Raw genomic sequence first — 16143 nt, forward strand, 5'->3', positions numbered from 1 at the left:
TTTTAAAAATAGAATTTTGTAAAATCTCACCCAAGGATATGTTCCGCTACTACGCAGAATCAATGCACTATGCCTTAAAATTTCAAGGCTTGAATGGTCACAAAATTTACTGACTGACTAATAACAGCAGATGCCAAGTTTCCATGCTGTGATACAACCCACATATACAATTACTATACATATTGCAGCAGTACGACTTAACCGGAATACCGGTAGGTGCTCGCCACTAATACAGTCTAGTAATAATTAGTTCAAAAGATCCCGTGTGCTGCAAAGCCACACAAATAGGTTCAATGTGCACGATGCAAACGAAGAGACTTTATTAAAATAGTGTAAAATCCACGCTTAAAGCAAATAAAATAAGAGCGACAAAATACAACGCTTACTCTTGGGACAGCAAAGAAGAAAAAAAGCTGACACTGCGAATCCGCAGCACGGTTTACATATGCAGTGGTGGTTGGAGTCGAGTAGCTATCGGGCGAATTAGGGCTCCACACACCCATGCATATGCAATAACCAGACAAGAAATATAAATAAAATACAAAACAATAAAAAATAGGACAATTTCAGTCCCACCACAATATTACTACTTGGGCAACACTATATAAAATAAACAATGAAATTGACTAGAAACGCAGTAACTTTTAGTTTTTTTTTTTGGAAAATCAAACGATCAAAGAAAATTTTCAAGCGACCCATAGGTTTGGAACCACTGCTCTAGTGAGAGTGAGGGATCTCTTCAAATCCACGTTTTCTGCCATCGTTTCGAAATATTCTACATTCAGTCCTGTACCCGCCCATTGCGTTATATGCTCCTTCATTTCACTGTACACAGTAATGAATAATTTGGGAAATCGCCTCGAAAAAAAGTTCCAAAATCCGTCGACGAGGTTAAACATGAAGCAAGCCTGTACTTCTTTACGCCCTTCCCGAAAATGTTCGAATCGAGCTCGAATGAATCTAACAAGAGACTGAAGCTGCTTTACAGGGTCTTGGTCTTGGCGACCCGCGGCAGGGACCCGAGGCCTGGCTATGGTAGAGTAATCCTTGACTAAGTCTTTTATTTGGGTTAGTTTTATTGTTTTGTTTCGCGCTTCTTTATTGAGCTCATCCTGGTATTTATCTCTTTCTTCTAAATCTCTTATTTTCATTTTTTCTTTCCATCCTTCTTCTGTGTCAAAAACGTCTGTTGACCTACCGTTCAATGCGTCTTTTAACCTTTTCCCTTTGTCTCCTTTACTTATTCTGGCGACCGCGCACAGAAAATAAATCTTTTTCTGAGTGCTCCAGAAGAAAGGATGTTGTAGGATGTTACATGTATTGACACTGACAGTCGTCATCAAAGTCAGCAAGTCATCTTCGATAGTTTTTTTTTCCTCGTGTCTTGGGTCGCTTTCACGACTAGGATTACTCCTTTGCTTTTCAATAATGGATTCAAATATTTTGCGCATATCTTTTATGTCTTTCTCTTGTTCTTTCAACGTTGCAGGCTGTCCCATCACTGCAGTAGGATGTTTTAGCACCACCCGTTCTCTCCGGTTAGTAAGCATCAAGTTCTCGAGCCTTATATCGCCGTGTGCCCATCCATTCCCATGAATATGGTGTACCGCATGCGTTAATTGGCAGAGAATAATCGTCGTAAATCTTTCGTCGTATTGTTCAAAGTGTCCCAATGAAAGTGTTTGGTTGAGATTGATTATTGCGCTGTATTCTTCGTTGCTGCAGATTCCTTGTATTCGACAGAAAACGATGTTTGGATGTGGGGGAATTCTGGCGCCATCAATCACTGTTTGTCTCTCGATACATTTTTGAATGACGGTCATTTCGGCGTTCATTTTGAGTGGATATATATATATTCACTAATTTTTAATTTATACTCTACAAAAACAAAAATTACATAAACAATCAAACCGTAAATATGGCTGCTGCACAATCCTAGCTACACTACCCAAAATAAGACCAGCACTATTTTTCTAGAAACCAACCCCATCTCTTTTTTACAACCCACAAATTAAAAAAATTTGATCTCCGACCCAAGAATATGCTTAAATACTGAACGCCACCAGTGCTTTTATGACCGAATAATTAAGTTACTAATATTAAATATTCATTTTACATTTATTTTTTCAAAAATAATTTTGAAGTGAGAAAGCTGCACTTGTTTGCTATCAGCGGCATTTTTAAATCGCGGCTTGGCTTTACTTAAACAAAATAGATTTTCCCACGCTCTTACGCTTTGATACTTTCGACAAATACAATTGATACCATTGAGCAACACACAAATAACAAATATAAAATAAACAGTAAAGTTCACTATAAGAAATAAAATCAGTAACTTCAAGTTTTTGTTGAAAAAGCAAGCGACCACAACAGATTTTCAGACGACCCAGTATTAAGTCGTGGCCCATAGTTTGAAAAACACTGCTACCGTGTTTCCCCGAAAATATGACCTAGCCTGGATTTTAAAAATGACTTCAATATGAGCCCTCTCATTAAAATAGTCGATAGCGCGATATAGCAAGAAATTTCCCATACACGTTTTAAATGATTAATAATCTATGTTTAGCAGGTATTTTGAATAAAAACGTGTTATTTATAAGTAAGTTTATTCAAAAATCTCGTAATTCTCTACTTTATAATTTTGTTTCTGATAAATGAAAATCAAAGCCAACCCCACCAAAATAATCCCCTGTCTTATTTACGCGATAGCATGGTATAAACAAACCGCTGTTTTATTTTTTTTAAATAAAATAACCATAAAAATATTGAGTTGTTTTGTTTTAATGAATTTTATGTGGTTACCCGAAACTCCTTAAAACCGTAGCGTCTTAGAGCCAGAAGTAAGATTTCAGCTCCAAATCAGAAAATATAATTGGATTTCATTTATTTGTAAACGCTCTGCCCGTTTTGATATTAATGTAAACGGGTCTTATGTTCATCCAAATCTATGTTATGTGTTATAGATTAAGGCTTTGAAGTCAAAAGTGTGGGACAGTAACTTTTGAAACCACAACGGAAGAGTCTCAAGATGGCGCTGTAAGGCAATTCGTGTATATAAAAATGGTTTCTTCATTAAAAAGTTAGGGGATTCCCCTCAATAGAGAATGCCGTTTTAGTTTAAACTTTCAAAAGGAGAAGTTGCGTTCAATATTAAGTAAAAGATGCACATTACATAAGGACTATACGTGCTAACCATAGCTGCAATTCATTAAATTTAAAAGAGAAATAGCATCCGAAAAGCATTTTCCATAATTCAAAATATTAGCTACATAGCACCGTTTCTAGTCGGCATAGTGCAGAACAGTTTGTTCCTCGTCACCAAAGATAACTAATAGGTTCTTTACAAGGCAAAGGGATTGGAGTTACTCGCACGTTCCAGATTAAACTGAATTTAGAACTCGTTTTGCGGTCCGCATACCATTCATGATTGGCACTTATTCGCGGGCCGCACAATTTTTCCTTGTGGGCCCGCGGGCCGCAGGTTACACACCCCTGGGTTAATATATAAAGATTGTAGACTGCTCGGCTTTGGGGGTCAAAAAGTTCGGGGAAATAAATTCGTTGCAGGATTGGATTTCAGCAGATTTGGCTAAAAGTGAGCCCGCATAGAACTCCACTTATATTGGGTAGTCGATACCGAGCCGGAGACTTCAAATTGCAAAATTCCGGTACTTAAAAATAGTGTCTCTTTTCATATAATGAGATATCAGAGGATGCATTGGTATTGGCGACAGTAAACGCCTTATAACAATATTTTATAATAAACACTCCTACTTTAGGAAGTTATTTCATAAAGAATAACAATGTTGTGTATATTTCTATAGGCTGCAGTAGTGATGCATATATAATAATGTCTGGTAAGTCGCATTTCCACGTTTTCCGGAGTCAGAGTAAAAATTACAAATTCCCCGTTTCAATCTCTGGGCCCTGAAAATTGAAAAAACAATGATGTTTAACTATATACATAATAAGAAGATGTCTTATTAGATATTTTACCAGTACCTATACTGCATAGTCTAACACAGGGGTCGGGAACCCATGGCTCGCGAGCCATATATGGCTCTTTTGGTGACGGCATATGGCTCCCAGAAAAATCTATTATTCTAAGACTAAGCTTACTATTGTTACGAGATTTCAAACTCTTTTATAGCCAAATTTGGCAGAAAATTCCCAATACGTTTGAGAACGCGCGCCCAGCGCATGTCTATGTTATGTAAGAGAATTACCAGACGGGCATCGTGACAAAACAAGGGAATTCTGGAACAAATTTTGTGACATCACAAAGCCATAGAGTTTTAAAAATACTACGGGAATACCGAACTAAAAAGAGTGATGAGTATCGTAGATTTCAACTTGGGCTGCATGTGAGCAACCGTTCAAGGCCCGCAGCGACAACATGCAGCATCAGATATCACATTAAATGTATATTGACTTTTGAGTAAACATTTCAGGCTTGATTAAGAGAAGAAATGTTATATGGCTCGCACGGAAATGCAATTGAAAATATGTATACTTTATGGCTCTCTTGACCAAAAAGGTTCCCGACCCCTGGACATATAACGATGACGTGAGCGCCATCGCGTGGATTTCAATCGTACAGGCATCCACTTATCTAACAATGTATACGTAGTTGCGGTAATAGAGCAACTTTCGTCCTATTATAGATAAAAAAAACTTTTCTTGATCTCACCGCTTCTCTTTATATGAAAGATTTTTTATCGTCTGGAAGTCGACTTCGGTATACGACATTCTCCGCCCATGTTATTTCTGCTACCAATTTTTTTTTGTCCTCGGTTGGGAGTTCCATGGGCTCGCTGAGATCGACGGATTTTAACTAAAAGGAATTATTTGGGTGTTTATTTAAACAGAATAAAACTCCTGGAATTATATCCAGTAGTGCAGGTGTAATAATGCATTTCCGTGGCAGTCTGACTTGGAATATTTCAAGTTTTGTGTTTACAGATAACTTTTTATCTGCTTTCTACGACTCTAATTCAAATTTGGTGATCCAGACGAGGCTCTGAACAAAATCCAATGATATCTAACGATGTGCATACAACATTATATTCCCAGCAGAACAATGCGTTTGCATCGGCAACTTATGTTAAAGACAACTATTAATGAGTGAATCCACGGTACTCCTGAGGTATGCGCACCAAGTCGCATAACCAAAACCTGAGTTCAGGTTGTGCGCCATCGTGGTGCGCATACTTCAGGAAGTCCGAATCCACGATTTATCTTGATTGTATTTTGATTTTTGTTAACAATGAGTGAACACCTCGCCGTGTTCCCCCCTACAAAAAAAATATGAAAAATAAAAAAAATATGCAAAGTGTCCGCCCCTGCTCCCCATATACAAGGGCCACATACTTTGTGTTGTCCAAGTGACTGTGAGAACTCGCTCAAGTCATTTGCAGTCCAGAGACATTCGCTCAAGTCAAGATTCTTCACTTCCCATTTTGCCACCATATTGCCAGTCCCTTTCGGGTCGATACCAGGATTTTCACTCAGATCTATAATCTCCACCTGCAATTATAGGATGAGTATTAAAGTCGCTGTTGTGCTGTTAGAAAAATCCATGATAGCCTAAAACTAAGCCTTAGTTGCTAGATATGTTATATCGTGACGCCTGAAAGAACAGAACATTCGGAACATATTCTAGCTAAGTGGTTCCCAAACTTTTTGTACCATCGCCCCCTATAGTAGTTTATACAACTTCATCGCCCCCAAGCACTACAAAAATGTAAAGCCAGGAACGAATATATATATTACAGACCAAATAAGAAGACAACTCATAGTTTATAGTGTTTTTTAATGAGATGGATGAGCTTGGTGTTCTTCAGCGAGTTTATTATTATATCTAAAATTACCCCGTTTACTGATGGAAAGGCGATTTCGTTGTTTTGATAGCAATAGTAGCGCGGCAGAAAATCCCCTTTTCACCATATAAGAGGTCGGAAATGAAAGAATCCAGGGTTTTGCCTTCCTAAAAACCGACGTGTACTCTTGCCTTATAGCATATAACTCCTTAAATCCACCCCGTCACCGTCAACAAATTTTACATTGAAATATTGAAAACAAAGTTAATTTCCCTAAACTTATATTAATTATTTTCGTACATCTTGTTCGTCCCTACAGCCTGATGACCTGCACCAAAATATAAAATATATAACGGTCTCCGGTAAAATTCATCCCGATTCCCCAGTCGATAGAATTAATCAGCCATTTGTTTTGGATTCGTGCACTCGGATGTGGAAGAAGTCGGGACCAACTGGCAAATTTTATGTCGCTCGCGGGACAAAATTAAGGGTTGCTAGTATTTTGCGGGTCGCATATATATTTTGAAAGTTAAAAACGAAACAGCGCACAAAAACTGCGACAATTCGTGAACTCAACTCAGTTGTCCTATTAAAAAATTATTACAACGACATTTAATGTGTCACTGTCTTGTTGCTGTATTACGCTTGATAGCTTCACGACGACAAGATTGGAACATTTTCTAAATGGGCATCACTAATCCTAGTCCTTCGTAATGTTCATTTTCAAAAATATTTGTTCGCACAGATATATACTTCCAAACATCGAAGTGAATATTTTCGCATGGTTTGTGAAATTTTGATAAAGATTTTTTTTAGGAAGATACATTCTCACAAAAATTAAGCAGTGAACGAATTTCTCGAATAGAATATGAATTTAATTTCCTTATTGCGATGCAATATATTCGAATATTTACTGCGCTATTGAACCCTTGCACTCAGCATCAACTTTTCTGCGTGTTTCCATTTGTCTAATTATAATTAAATTGTAGGTTCGTTAAACGAGTAGCTGGTCAGTAGCATTTTGAGGATATAATGAAATTTAGTCTAACCGTTTCTCACGATAAATTCTGTTACTTTTAAAAAACAAATTGCTGAATGGTATGGATTAGAATGATTGTTTGGAACAAATACCCCATTTTACAGGCAACGACTCGCAAAACCACTCTTAGAATAAGCACCGAAAATTTTGAAATGGTAACGTACAGGAAGAATTTTCCGGGGTCAAAGGTCGGGGAAAGGTCCATTCACTGAAGCGTCCCGGGCCAGGTTATTTTACTCCGCCCGTATTTTGCCAACCACTGAGATACGCAAACTGCCGTACCTTACTGCGAAGACGAGTCCAGCAATCCTTTCGCGTGTGATAATCGTCCACGTGATTCAAAACGACGAAAGCATGCAGAGTACAGTAATCAAGTGCACGAAGCGCCGAACAAAAACATGTTTCGCGAAATCGCCCCCTTCGACTTTTTCGCCCCCCTCTGTATCATTTTCGCCCACCGGGGGGCGATATCGCCCACTTTGGGAATCACTGTTCTAGCTAGAGAAAATATGACTTTTGTGCAAAGCATCTTAGATTACTGAAACTTTTGAGTATAATCCTACGCAAACATAAGTTCAAGTGTTAAATAAATTTTCGATACTCCCGTTGTATGTGTAACAGGTTAGGGTTAGACCAGGGTCGTCCAACCCGTGGCCCGCGGGCCATATGTGGCCCACTGAAGCATTTCGAGTGGCCCGCGCTGTATATTTCGGAATCGAATAAAAAAAATTAGGTATAAATATTATTCGAGCGATTTAGTATGAAAAGATGTGAACAAACGAGTTTTCTGATTTTTCTGAAATGCGCTCTGCCAGCCCTTTCAAACGAGCAAGTAGTGCCATTTTGAATCGAAAACAACTGGGAGGAGATATCAATATATAAAGCTGCTGTAGTCGCTACGTACATACATAAAACCCATAATACATACATAAAAGCGAGCTACTTTGTGGAAGAAATATTCGCAAAACAATCGAAATCGTTCTCACATTGATAATTCGTTCAGCAATGTATTTACCAATGTCAAGATACTGTCAAGATAGACGATTCTCGTCGTGTCGAAGAGCTTGGGAATTCAATAGCGGACACTTTAATTGCAAAAGCGGGTAAGTTTTCATCGTATTCCTTGACGCCTGACGGAAGCGCTGACATCAAGTCTACTGCTCGTCATGCGAGGAGTTAATGATGATTTTGAAAATTAGCGAAGAGCTCGCAGCCATTGTCCCAATTATGGGCACGACTACGAGCATTGATTTGTTGGAGCTGTGATGAAAACGATTAAGCGTCTTGGATTTTCTTTGGCCAAATTTTCGGAAATAACCACTGATGGCGCCCCATCAATGGCTAGGAAACAACAGTTTTATTGTTCCAATAATTGTCAAAGTTTGACGTGAGGGTATTGTTGCTTTCAGTGTAGCAAAACTAAAACATAACTACCATGTTAAATGGCCCGCGCACTTATTAGTAAAGTGCATGTGGCCCTTCGGCCGAAAAGGTTGGACGACCCTGGGTTAGACCATAAGTTTATTCCGATTTTCTTTATTGGACACGTTTAGTGGCCATAACGATCGTTTTCAATATTATGTTGTTGTTGTTCCTGTTCTTTGACACGTTTTTAAAAAATCGCTTTTCTCTTCGAATACTGGACCAATTGCTTTGAAATTTTCAGTGGTTAAAGATTAATTTCTTCGCTAGAAGGCTATTACTTTTATTTATTTCAAAATTTTGCGTGAATTCTATGAAATTTGATATTTCGTCTAAAATTTTGCTGTATTATTTTTTATCCATGGGAACACGGATTTTAGTCAGTGTCATGACTGGCTGTACGTTTTGATTCTGCAAAACTCTTGCTACTGGAAATTCAGAACTTTTTTGAGGGTACCGGTAGCGTCAAAGGTACCGGTAAAGAGTGATTCGCTCTGGTCTAACGTGTCCATATATTTGTGCGTAGCTCTCTTGTTTTAGTTCTATTACGATTTCGGGACTGTCTGTGTTGGCCGAGTGAATATACCCCCTGCCCATAGGTGTCAGTCCACAACTTGATGTAAAGTAGGCGAACAAAATTAGTTACCTCCATATTGGTATACACTCTCCTGAAGCGCCAAATAAAAAAGAAATTATTTGGTTTTGTTGTTAGGTCACTCTGTGTTATTTCTAGTGGTAATAGAAACGTATTGACGTATTCTTGTCTGATGAAGTGACGTTTTACTCACGTTTATTGTTTCTGTATCTGATGAAAAAAATTTCTGAATAACTTCTTCAGTCAAACCACAACAAGACATATCCAGTTGCTTTGTCGAAGCTTTGTGAACGATTCCGGCAATTTTGCTTAAGGTGTCGCAATCTTTAATAGGATTGTTGCTAATGATGAGAAATTCGACCTAGGAACAAAAACAAGTATAAAATACCAATATTTATTTATTTGCGTGTTGAATGCACCATAATCATATAAAAAACCACGGTCTTGGTAGGTTATAGCAACGAAGTGGAGATTTACATCTAAAGCGCTAAGCCGAGGGCCGAGGCAGCGTTCAGACTACGGACGCCATTTTGAGACAATCGCTCTCCGTCATGTATCACAGCGTTTTATGGAAATTCTGCGCACACCTATTGAAACACTCAATATTTTCACTAATATTTTAGGTAGGATAATTGGGAAGGTTGTTCCTTTAGGAAGAATATTAGCCGAAGACGTTAAGATCTTATTAGATTTACCAAACCACATGTATATAGTCCATTAAATTGACTATGAAGACAAGTATACCGGTGTCGAGTTCTACTCGAAGTAAATTTTGGACATTTTAATCGTCATAATTGATATTTGACAATCCTTTTTTATGATGTCACTGACTGGAAGTGATATTTGTCGGACGAAATTAACGGCCGACCCAACTTTGCTTCAACGATCTTTTTTAAAAGTTTCAAAATGCCCAACTTTATCCAGATGAACCAAAGGACATTGCACAATTGTTGCGCCGGCATTATATCGCGTCAGATAAATAATTTGACGCGACCATTCGAGTAAACATGTTTTGGTACATTGGAACCACGGCTCTAAGGTCGAAGAAATGTCCATCCGACTGCGGGCAATAAACTCTTCCAAACCCGGCCAACAAAATTTAGCCCCGGACACAAAATCAACAAATAAGACATATAATCGATACGATACATGAGTTAATTTTTTCCATATAAACGATCATGAAGCCGGGTGTCCAATATAGTCGTACTTTTGTTCCAACAGTACCTTAAACAGATTTGATTATCATATGCCAAGTGCCAAACGCGGACCAATAGAAAATGATATTTTAGGATTGATATTACGTGTCGCACTCTGAATTGTCTCGTAATGCACAGTTTAGAAGCCACTGGTCTACATATAATTACAATCATAAAAGTTTACTTTTTTTTCTATCTTATTCCCGAACGCGGCCAATTTTCCAGAGGTCAAACCACATCCAGAAAGGTTCAATTGGTTCAATCCGTTAACAGTTTTGTTCGCAATTTCTGCAACGGCTTCGATTCCCTCTTCGCTGAGTTCTACATGTGTGAGCTTCAGACTTTGAAGTGATATCTGAAATAAAATAGAAAAAATATTTAGGGCAATAGGTTAAATAGCAAAGCAACAGAAAAGGTCCTGTATAGAAAAATGGATTGACTGAAATAAGTGGTCAACTAATCCAATATTCGACAAAGACAAAAAACCAGGAAAGAGATTCGCTATCGAATTGAAACAGCTTTCTTCTCGAATAAACACGAAAGATCGAGTCTCAAGATTTCAGTTGATTAATTTCTACTGGAATACTCTCTCCAATTTACCCACCTCATTGAACACGTAGTGGACCTATGGACCGTTTTGGTATTTTTGTTGTTCTTGTTCCTTATAAAGTTATGACCTTATAAAGGTATAAAGTTATGACATATTTAAGAAAAAGTCGCCTTTCTCTTTGATTACTGGACCAATTACTTCTTTTATTTATTTCTAAATTCCGTATAATTCTATGAAATCTGATACTTCATCTGAAATTTCACTTTATTATTTTTATTCATTGGGACACGTTTTTTAGTCCGCAGGATGACTGACTGTCCGTTTTGATTCTGCAAAGCCTGCTACGTGAAATTCGGAATTGTTTTGACGGTACCGTTAAGGATAAGGTAGACTACTACTTTTCTTTGGTCTACGTGTCATATATTTGAGCATTGCTCTCTTGTTTAAAATATCATACTCTCTTTTTAAATATTCAATAATACAATATAAAATAACTTCTACCCCGGTTTTTAGATACGTTGCGATATTCTTCAGTTGATCGGTCGTTATGCTGCTATTAACCATACTTAATTTCGTGAGTCCTCCATTCAGAATGTAAACAAGATCATCGGTGCTAAAATCTTTCGCGAACATCGCATAATTCATGCTGAGTTCACCTACCTGTAAAAATATACAATTTTTCGTTATTTTTTTTTTATTCGTGGGCGCGTGGACCAGTGCGGACATGGTCCAGCCCAGTATGTTTCCTAACTCTTTGTTTCAGGAAGGGGGGGGGGGGGGGGGGGGGGGGGGTCCAAAATCAGGGATCTTTCGTTATTGTGATAAAACCATTTGTAACTTACAAAAATGTGTTATGTATTTGACTGATCATTTACACTCGCATATGAGCTTCTGCAATCACGGAACCTGTTTTTTTTTTATGTTATTTCGGTCGCAATGTACGTATTATAATCAATTTATATCAGCCTGGTATAGGTAGAGGGTAGTGCTTTTGAATCCTAAGTCAGCTAAATATCTTACAGTTAAAGCTCGCATCATGTTTGATCCAGCTTTGCTGAATTCATGGTCGCTTATGTTAAGTTTTAAAGGATTCACGGCATCCAGAAATGCTTTCATTTGATCAGGATCCATGTTATTGTTGCCACTCAGATTTACATTTTTAATCTGCAGAACAATCAAAAGAACAAAATTTATATATCCTCCAAAATTATCCATTTTAAATTTGTGTATATTATGGAGTATTCGAATAAACTATCTATCTATAAAGGCCACTCAGAGACACCTACAATTTGACTGGCATACGGCATAATGGCATTACATTTGACGGCAAGTCGGTGGGAATTGGTCCGCAATTTTGATTTAAAGCTTTTGAATGGTTGGTAGCGGAACTTCAGTGCAAGTCGAACAGGGCCAGGCTACCGGTACTAATGTAATAACGTTTTACACCCTTTGTTATGCAATTATTACACATTGTGTTGCAAAAAGTTAACCCGTTACCTGTTTCCCTTCGAACGTTTTGCAGAGCATCTTGAGAAAGCTCTCATTAACGTTGCAATTGCGTAATTTTAGCGCATTGACTGAATGTGTGTGGAGGAGATTTTCTAATTTCACTTTAAGATGTTTGATTTCCGCTTCATTGAATTTCAAATGACAGAGCTCAAATTTACGCGTTTTTTTGCACTGTTCAATTGCAGTTTCAATACTGCTCACGATATTGGCATCTTCCAATGGTTTGGGCACGTCGCCTTCTTTCTCGCTTCTGAAAAATTGAGTTTCTTATATAAATTTCCTGTTTATTGGACACGAAGTGTGCTTAAAGGTCATTTGTGTCATAGCGCCTGACAAGATTGAACCCTGATATATAAATAGTTTTAGTGTATGGGCGGTCACTTGCAACTCTTATTTCATTTGATTCCGAAATAGAAATATCCGGACTCCACTATTAGCTAATTTGCAACCTTTATATCAGTACTCTTCCTACTGTTGGCTGAGGCCTCGAGATCTTGCTTTTTAGCTAACTTGGTATTTGTTTCAAATGCATGAACGTGTTGGTGTAGGAAGCCGTAAACGACCAGCGGTCACATGAACCACCCAAGGCGGCGAGGAGCCCAGCAACCCTCTCACACATATTTATCCCCAACGTGATTCGAACCTGCGAACCCGCACATATAGGTGCGATTTCCTGGTTGTTCCTTAATTCTTAGCATGATGCGGAAACCGCCATGCTTTTCTTCTTTTAGTTTCGAGCTCAGGACTTTGCGAGCAATACTGTATAGTGCAGGGGTGGACAAGGTTTTTGAACCAGGGGCCAAAAACTTTGCCCACCAAGTCCAGCGAGCCATGTAAGTGTGACGTAAAGAGTTACATTTTATGAACAATATTCACATTGTTACAAAAAGTGAAAAACAATAAGCCTCGTCTCAAAACTAAATTTTAATAGCAATATCAACAAATTCCGTGAGTTATTTTTAGTTCAAACATCAAAATTTGGTTTAGTTTGGTTTTGGCAGTATCAGACTGGCCAGATTGAAGGACCAAGCGGGCCGGATGTCAGATATAGTGTGCACTATATGAACATGCTACAAGTGATCTCTATCCTTGTATATTTTTCAACTCACTCGGATGAGGGTTCTTTGTGTTTCGCCATTTCAAGGCTGACTCCACCCAACTCTCAACAGATGCTGGAAATGTCCCTGATTAAAAGAGCTCGCTTTTTTACTAAAGTTAGAATTCAGGGGTGGGCAATTACTTTCCTAAGTGGGCCCGATGCGGATAACAGACTCGGTTACAGCGAAAAGGGGCCCCAAGCGGTTAAAATTTAGAAATTTAAGCCGCAAATCCAAAAGCTGCATTGCAAAAGCAGTAATGCACATCTTAAAATGTTGATGTTAGTTCTGCTCAAATCGTTTTGTAACGTAACAATGCCGGAGTCGTCGATTTTCGGCGTCGTGTAGTTTGATCGCACCGGCCACCGGCACAATTACGAAGGCTGTCAGATTGATGTCAAAAGCAAAACCTCTCAGTGGCGCAAAAAAAACGAAGAATAAGGGGCAGAAGAGGAAGAACGTATGAAAAAAATTAAAGCAACCAAGATAAACGAAATATTTAAACCAAAATTGAAACAATTAGACTTGAGAATACCGAACGTAACTGAGGAGGAATTAAGCCTAGCACCGGTGGTATCGGTAGAAAACCAGATGCGTGTTCAATCTCCAAAAGTGATGGCGCCGGCGCAAATGAATTTTTGAAGCAAATTCAAAAAATTGATATGACGAAGGTGGTGGATGAGTTTGCTAACACGAAAGCGCAAATTTTAGATTACCAAACTTACCATAGCCTTTTTATAGCGACATGTTATGCTTTTTGACGAAATGAAAATTTTTTTTTTTTTAGCTTATGTCCGAGAGTTTTTAGGGTCATTTCCACGAAATATTTTTGCGGGGGGGCCCACGAGAGTCTTGCTACGCCACTGGGTCATGATGACCGTATTTGATAAATAGATTATTTAATTTAAATCAAAGAGAATAAATGGTGCGCATTCCTGTCGTGTACGAACAAAATTACTGTAACTTGGGATTTAGGAGGCAAGTGTTATTTGATTGATTTTAATTTGTATCCAAAATAGGAAACGGCAACAGTCGTCGTGATTACCCATTTGTTGAAATTGCCGACTTTTTCACCGTTGATGGTTTTTCTGTTGCGCAAAATATTCAGTTTAAGACTATTACGAGAATTAAAAATGTCTTGCCATATCAATTTAATATATAATATGATTAATTTGAGCCACTTATGATTATTTTTAATAAATCACCATTTGCAAAATTCTAAGGTCGGTCATAAAATCACACGAGTACAATTCAATACGATGAGGTAAAAGCATTGCAACTTTGAAATAATGCAGCGATATGGCGCAGCACAAACACATATTTGGGAACCGCTGGGATTTGCTATAGTTTCCGATCCGATGAAAAATAACGAAATTTTTGGGATTTCCAGGTCAAAAATAGAGCTTTGAAAACGTAATTTATAATGTTCTGCATTATATTTTGTGATATATATATATCTCTTATGACTCCGCTCCTTTCTTACAATAATCACTTCCTCATTTTCAGTTGGATTTGCGGATTAAATTTTTAGTTTGTATTTAGTCTCTCGTTTCAGATGACCACACAATAAGGAGTTTTGCACACTTCACGCACAGTTCCAAGGAAATTCTTTCCTCGACGTCCTCATAATACAGGGATAATTCCCTGTAATATAGTTTATCGATATATTACTGATGTTCATGTCTTGAATACCCATGACATGCTGAAGTAACTATTAGCGATTTCAACTCAACCCCCCTGTACTATACAAAGGTAAACAAAATTTATTGGGACATCCACGAACGAACACGCGCGTAGCAAAATGCTGATATGTCAGGAGCTGGCGTTTTTGAATTATTGTACAGAAATTATTCAGATGGTTTTATGTTTATATTCAGGGCTGATAGTACGTGTGGAATTACAATATTTACATTTGCGGACGATTTGTTGTTTCTCTGATCTCTTCAACGATACTTTTTATGCATGAAAACTATAGCCTAATTTCAGCGCGAACAAGTGGGCAGGATAAAGCACTAAAGTGGGCCGGATCCGGCCCGCGGGCCGTAATTTTCCCACCCCTGAGTTAGATAGATGAACGTACTGAATTATATTTAGCAAGTATATGAAATTGCTACAGTTCCTCTAATTTCAAGGTGTGGCACCAAACTTTAAATTCCGACACCTAACGATTTTAGGTTGTTTACGAATAAGTTCTAACGCTAATACCACCCCCTTAATTTGGACCCTTAAAACTTTCTACTCACTAAAGATCTACCTGTTTTCCGAGTATCGAGTTTGCTTTTATACACATTGGTTTATACAATTCAGACAATACAATTAGACAATACAATTGTTTCTCTAGCGTCTGGAATGTTTGGGGTTGCGCTTCATGGTAAATGTTGAATACACCTACACGCGCTCATTTTTACAGGGTTATGAATAAACAAGAACAGTATTCAGCTGTTTGTCGGAATCCACACTTTGAGGAGTCCTGTATTACAACGTAATTGATAGCCTTGCTGAGGCGAAAAAAGTGTTGAGGCGGTTTCTCCGTAATAATAAACAAATCGATTTAAAATATTCTCTTAAAGACGGAATACTCGTCAGAAGTGAACATTTTTTTTTAAATATGGTCGGAACAATTGGTTGGATATTCATATCGTCACGCTAATAACCGAATCGCGTGAGTCATTTTTGGCGGTTTAGAGTTTTTCGTAAAATAGGTATTTATATAATGCTGCGCACCTGTCTGTTAACTCAGATTTTATTTTAAGAATTCCAAAACCCTTAAATCTGGAAGGACAAGAAGCTTCCTCGCAGAGAGTGTAGCTTCCTAGCTGTTGCAAATCAAAGTTTAGATGATAGGTATGTGACCTGTATATCGGCGCTTGGCATCGTGGGAATCGCACCTCTGATTACTCTAAACGGGCTGACGGG

General features: G+C 38.1%; 1 protein-coding gene across 2 annotated transcripts; it reads right to left on the reverse strand.

The window, feature by feature from the left end:
- Positions 1-1877: 1877 nt before the first annotated feature.
- On the reverse strand, positions 1878-15465 carry LOC120341441 (uncharacterized). Of its 2 annotated transcripts, XM_078120287.1 has the most exons (9): positions 13240-15463; positions 12119-12380; positions 11642-11785; positions 11123-11281; positions 10256-10426; positions 9069-9236; positions 5371-5526; positions 4691-4834; positions 1878-3927 (listed from the first exon to the last, which is right to left on the reverse strand). In XM_078120287.1, the coding sequence occupies exons 1-8, from the start codon at positions 13266-13268 to the stop codon at positions 4700-4702; spliced, it is 1224 nt and encodes a 407-aa protein (XP_077976413.1). In that variant the 5' UTR covers positions 13269-15463; the 3' UTR covers positions 1878-3927; positions 4691-4699. The 2 variants fall into 2 exon arrangements, with proteins under 2 accessions (XP_077976413.1, XP_077976414.1); XM_078120288.1 differs by lacking the exon at positions 11642-11785 and having other exon boundaries at positions 13240-15465.
- Positions 15466-16143: the final 678 nt, after the last annotated feature.

Source organism: Styela clava, chromosome 14 (assembly GCF_964204865.1).
Source record: "Styela clava chromosome 14, kaStyClav1.hap1.2, whole genome shotgun sequence".
Classification (NCBI taxonomy): domain Eukaryota; kingdom Metazoa; phylum Chordata; class Ascidiacea; order Stolidobranchia; family Styelidae; genus Styela; species Styela clava.

What these genes read in the sequence shown, in the direction of transcription:
- LOC120341441 (XM_078120287.1), bottom strand. Translation starts at nt 13,268, where the DNA reads ATGGCGAAACACAAAGAACCCTCATCCGA. An exon ending in ACATGATGCGAGCTTTAACT is followed by an intron (nt 11,282 to 11,641) that starts GTAAGATATTTA and finishes ATATTTTTACAG; the next exon opens with GTAGGTGAACTCAGCATGAA. An exon ending in CAGATACAGAAACAATAAAC is followed by an intron (nt 5,527 to 9,068) that starts GTGAGTAAAACG and finishes CTATAATTGCAG; the next exon opens with GTGGAGATTATAGATCTGAG.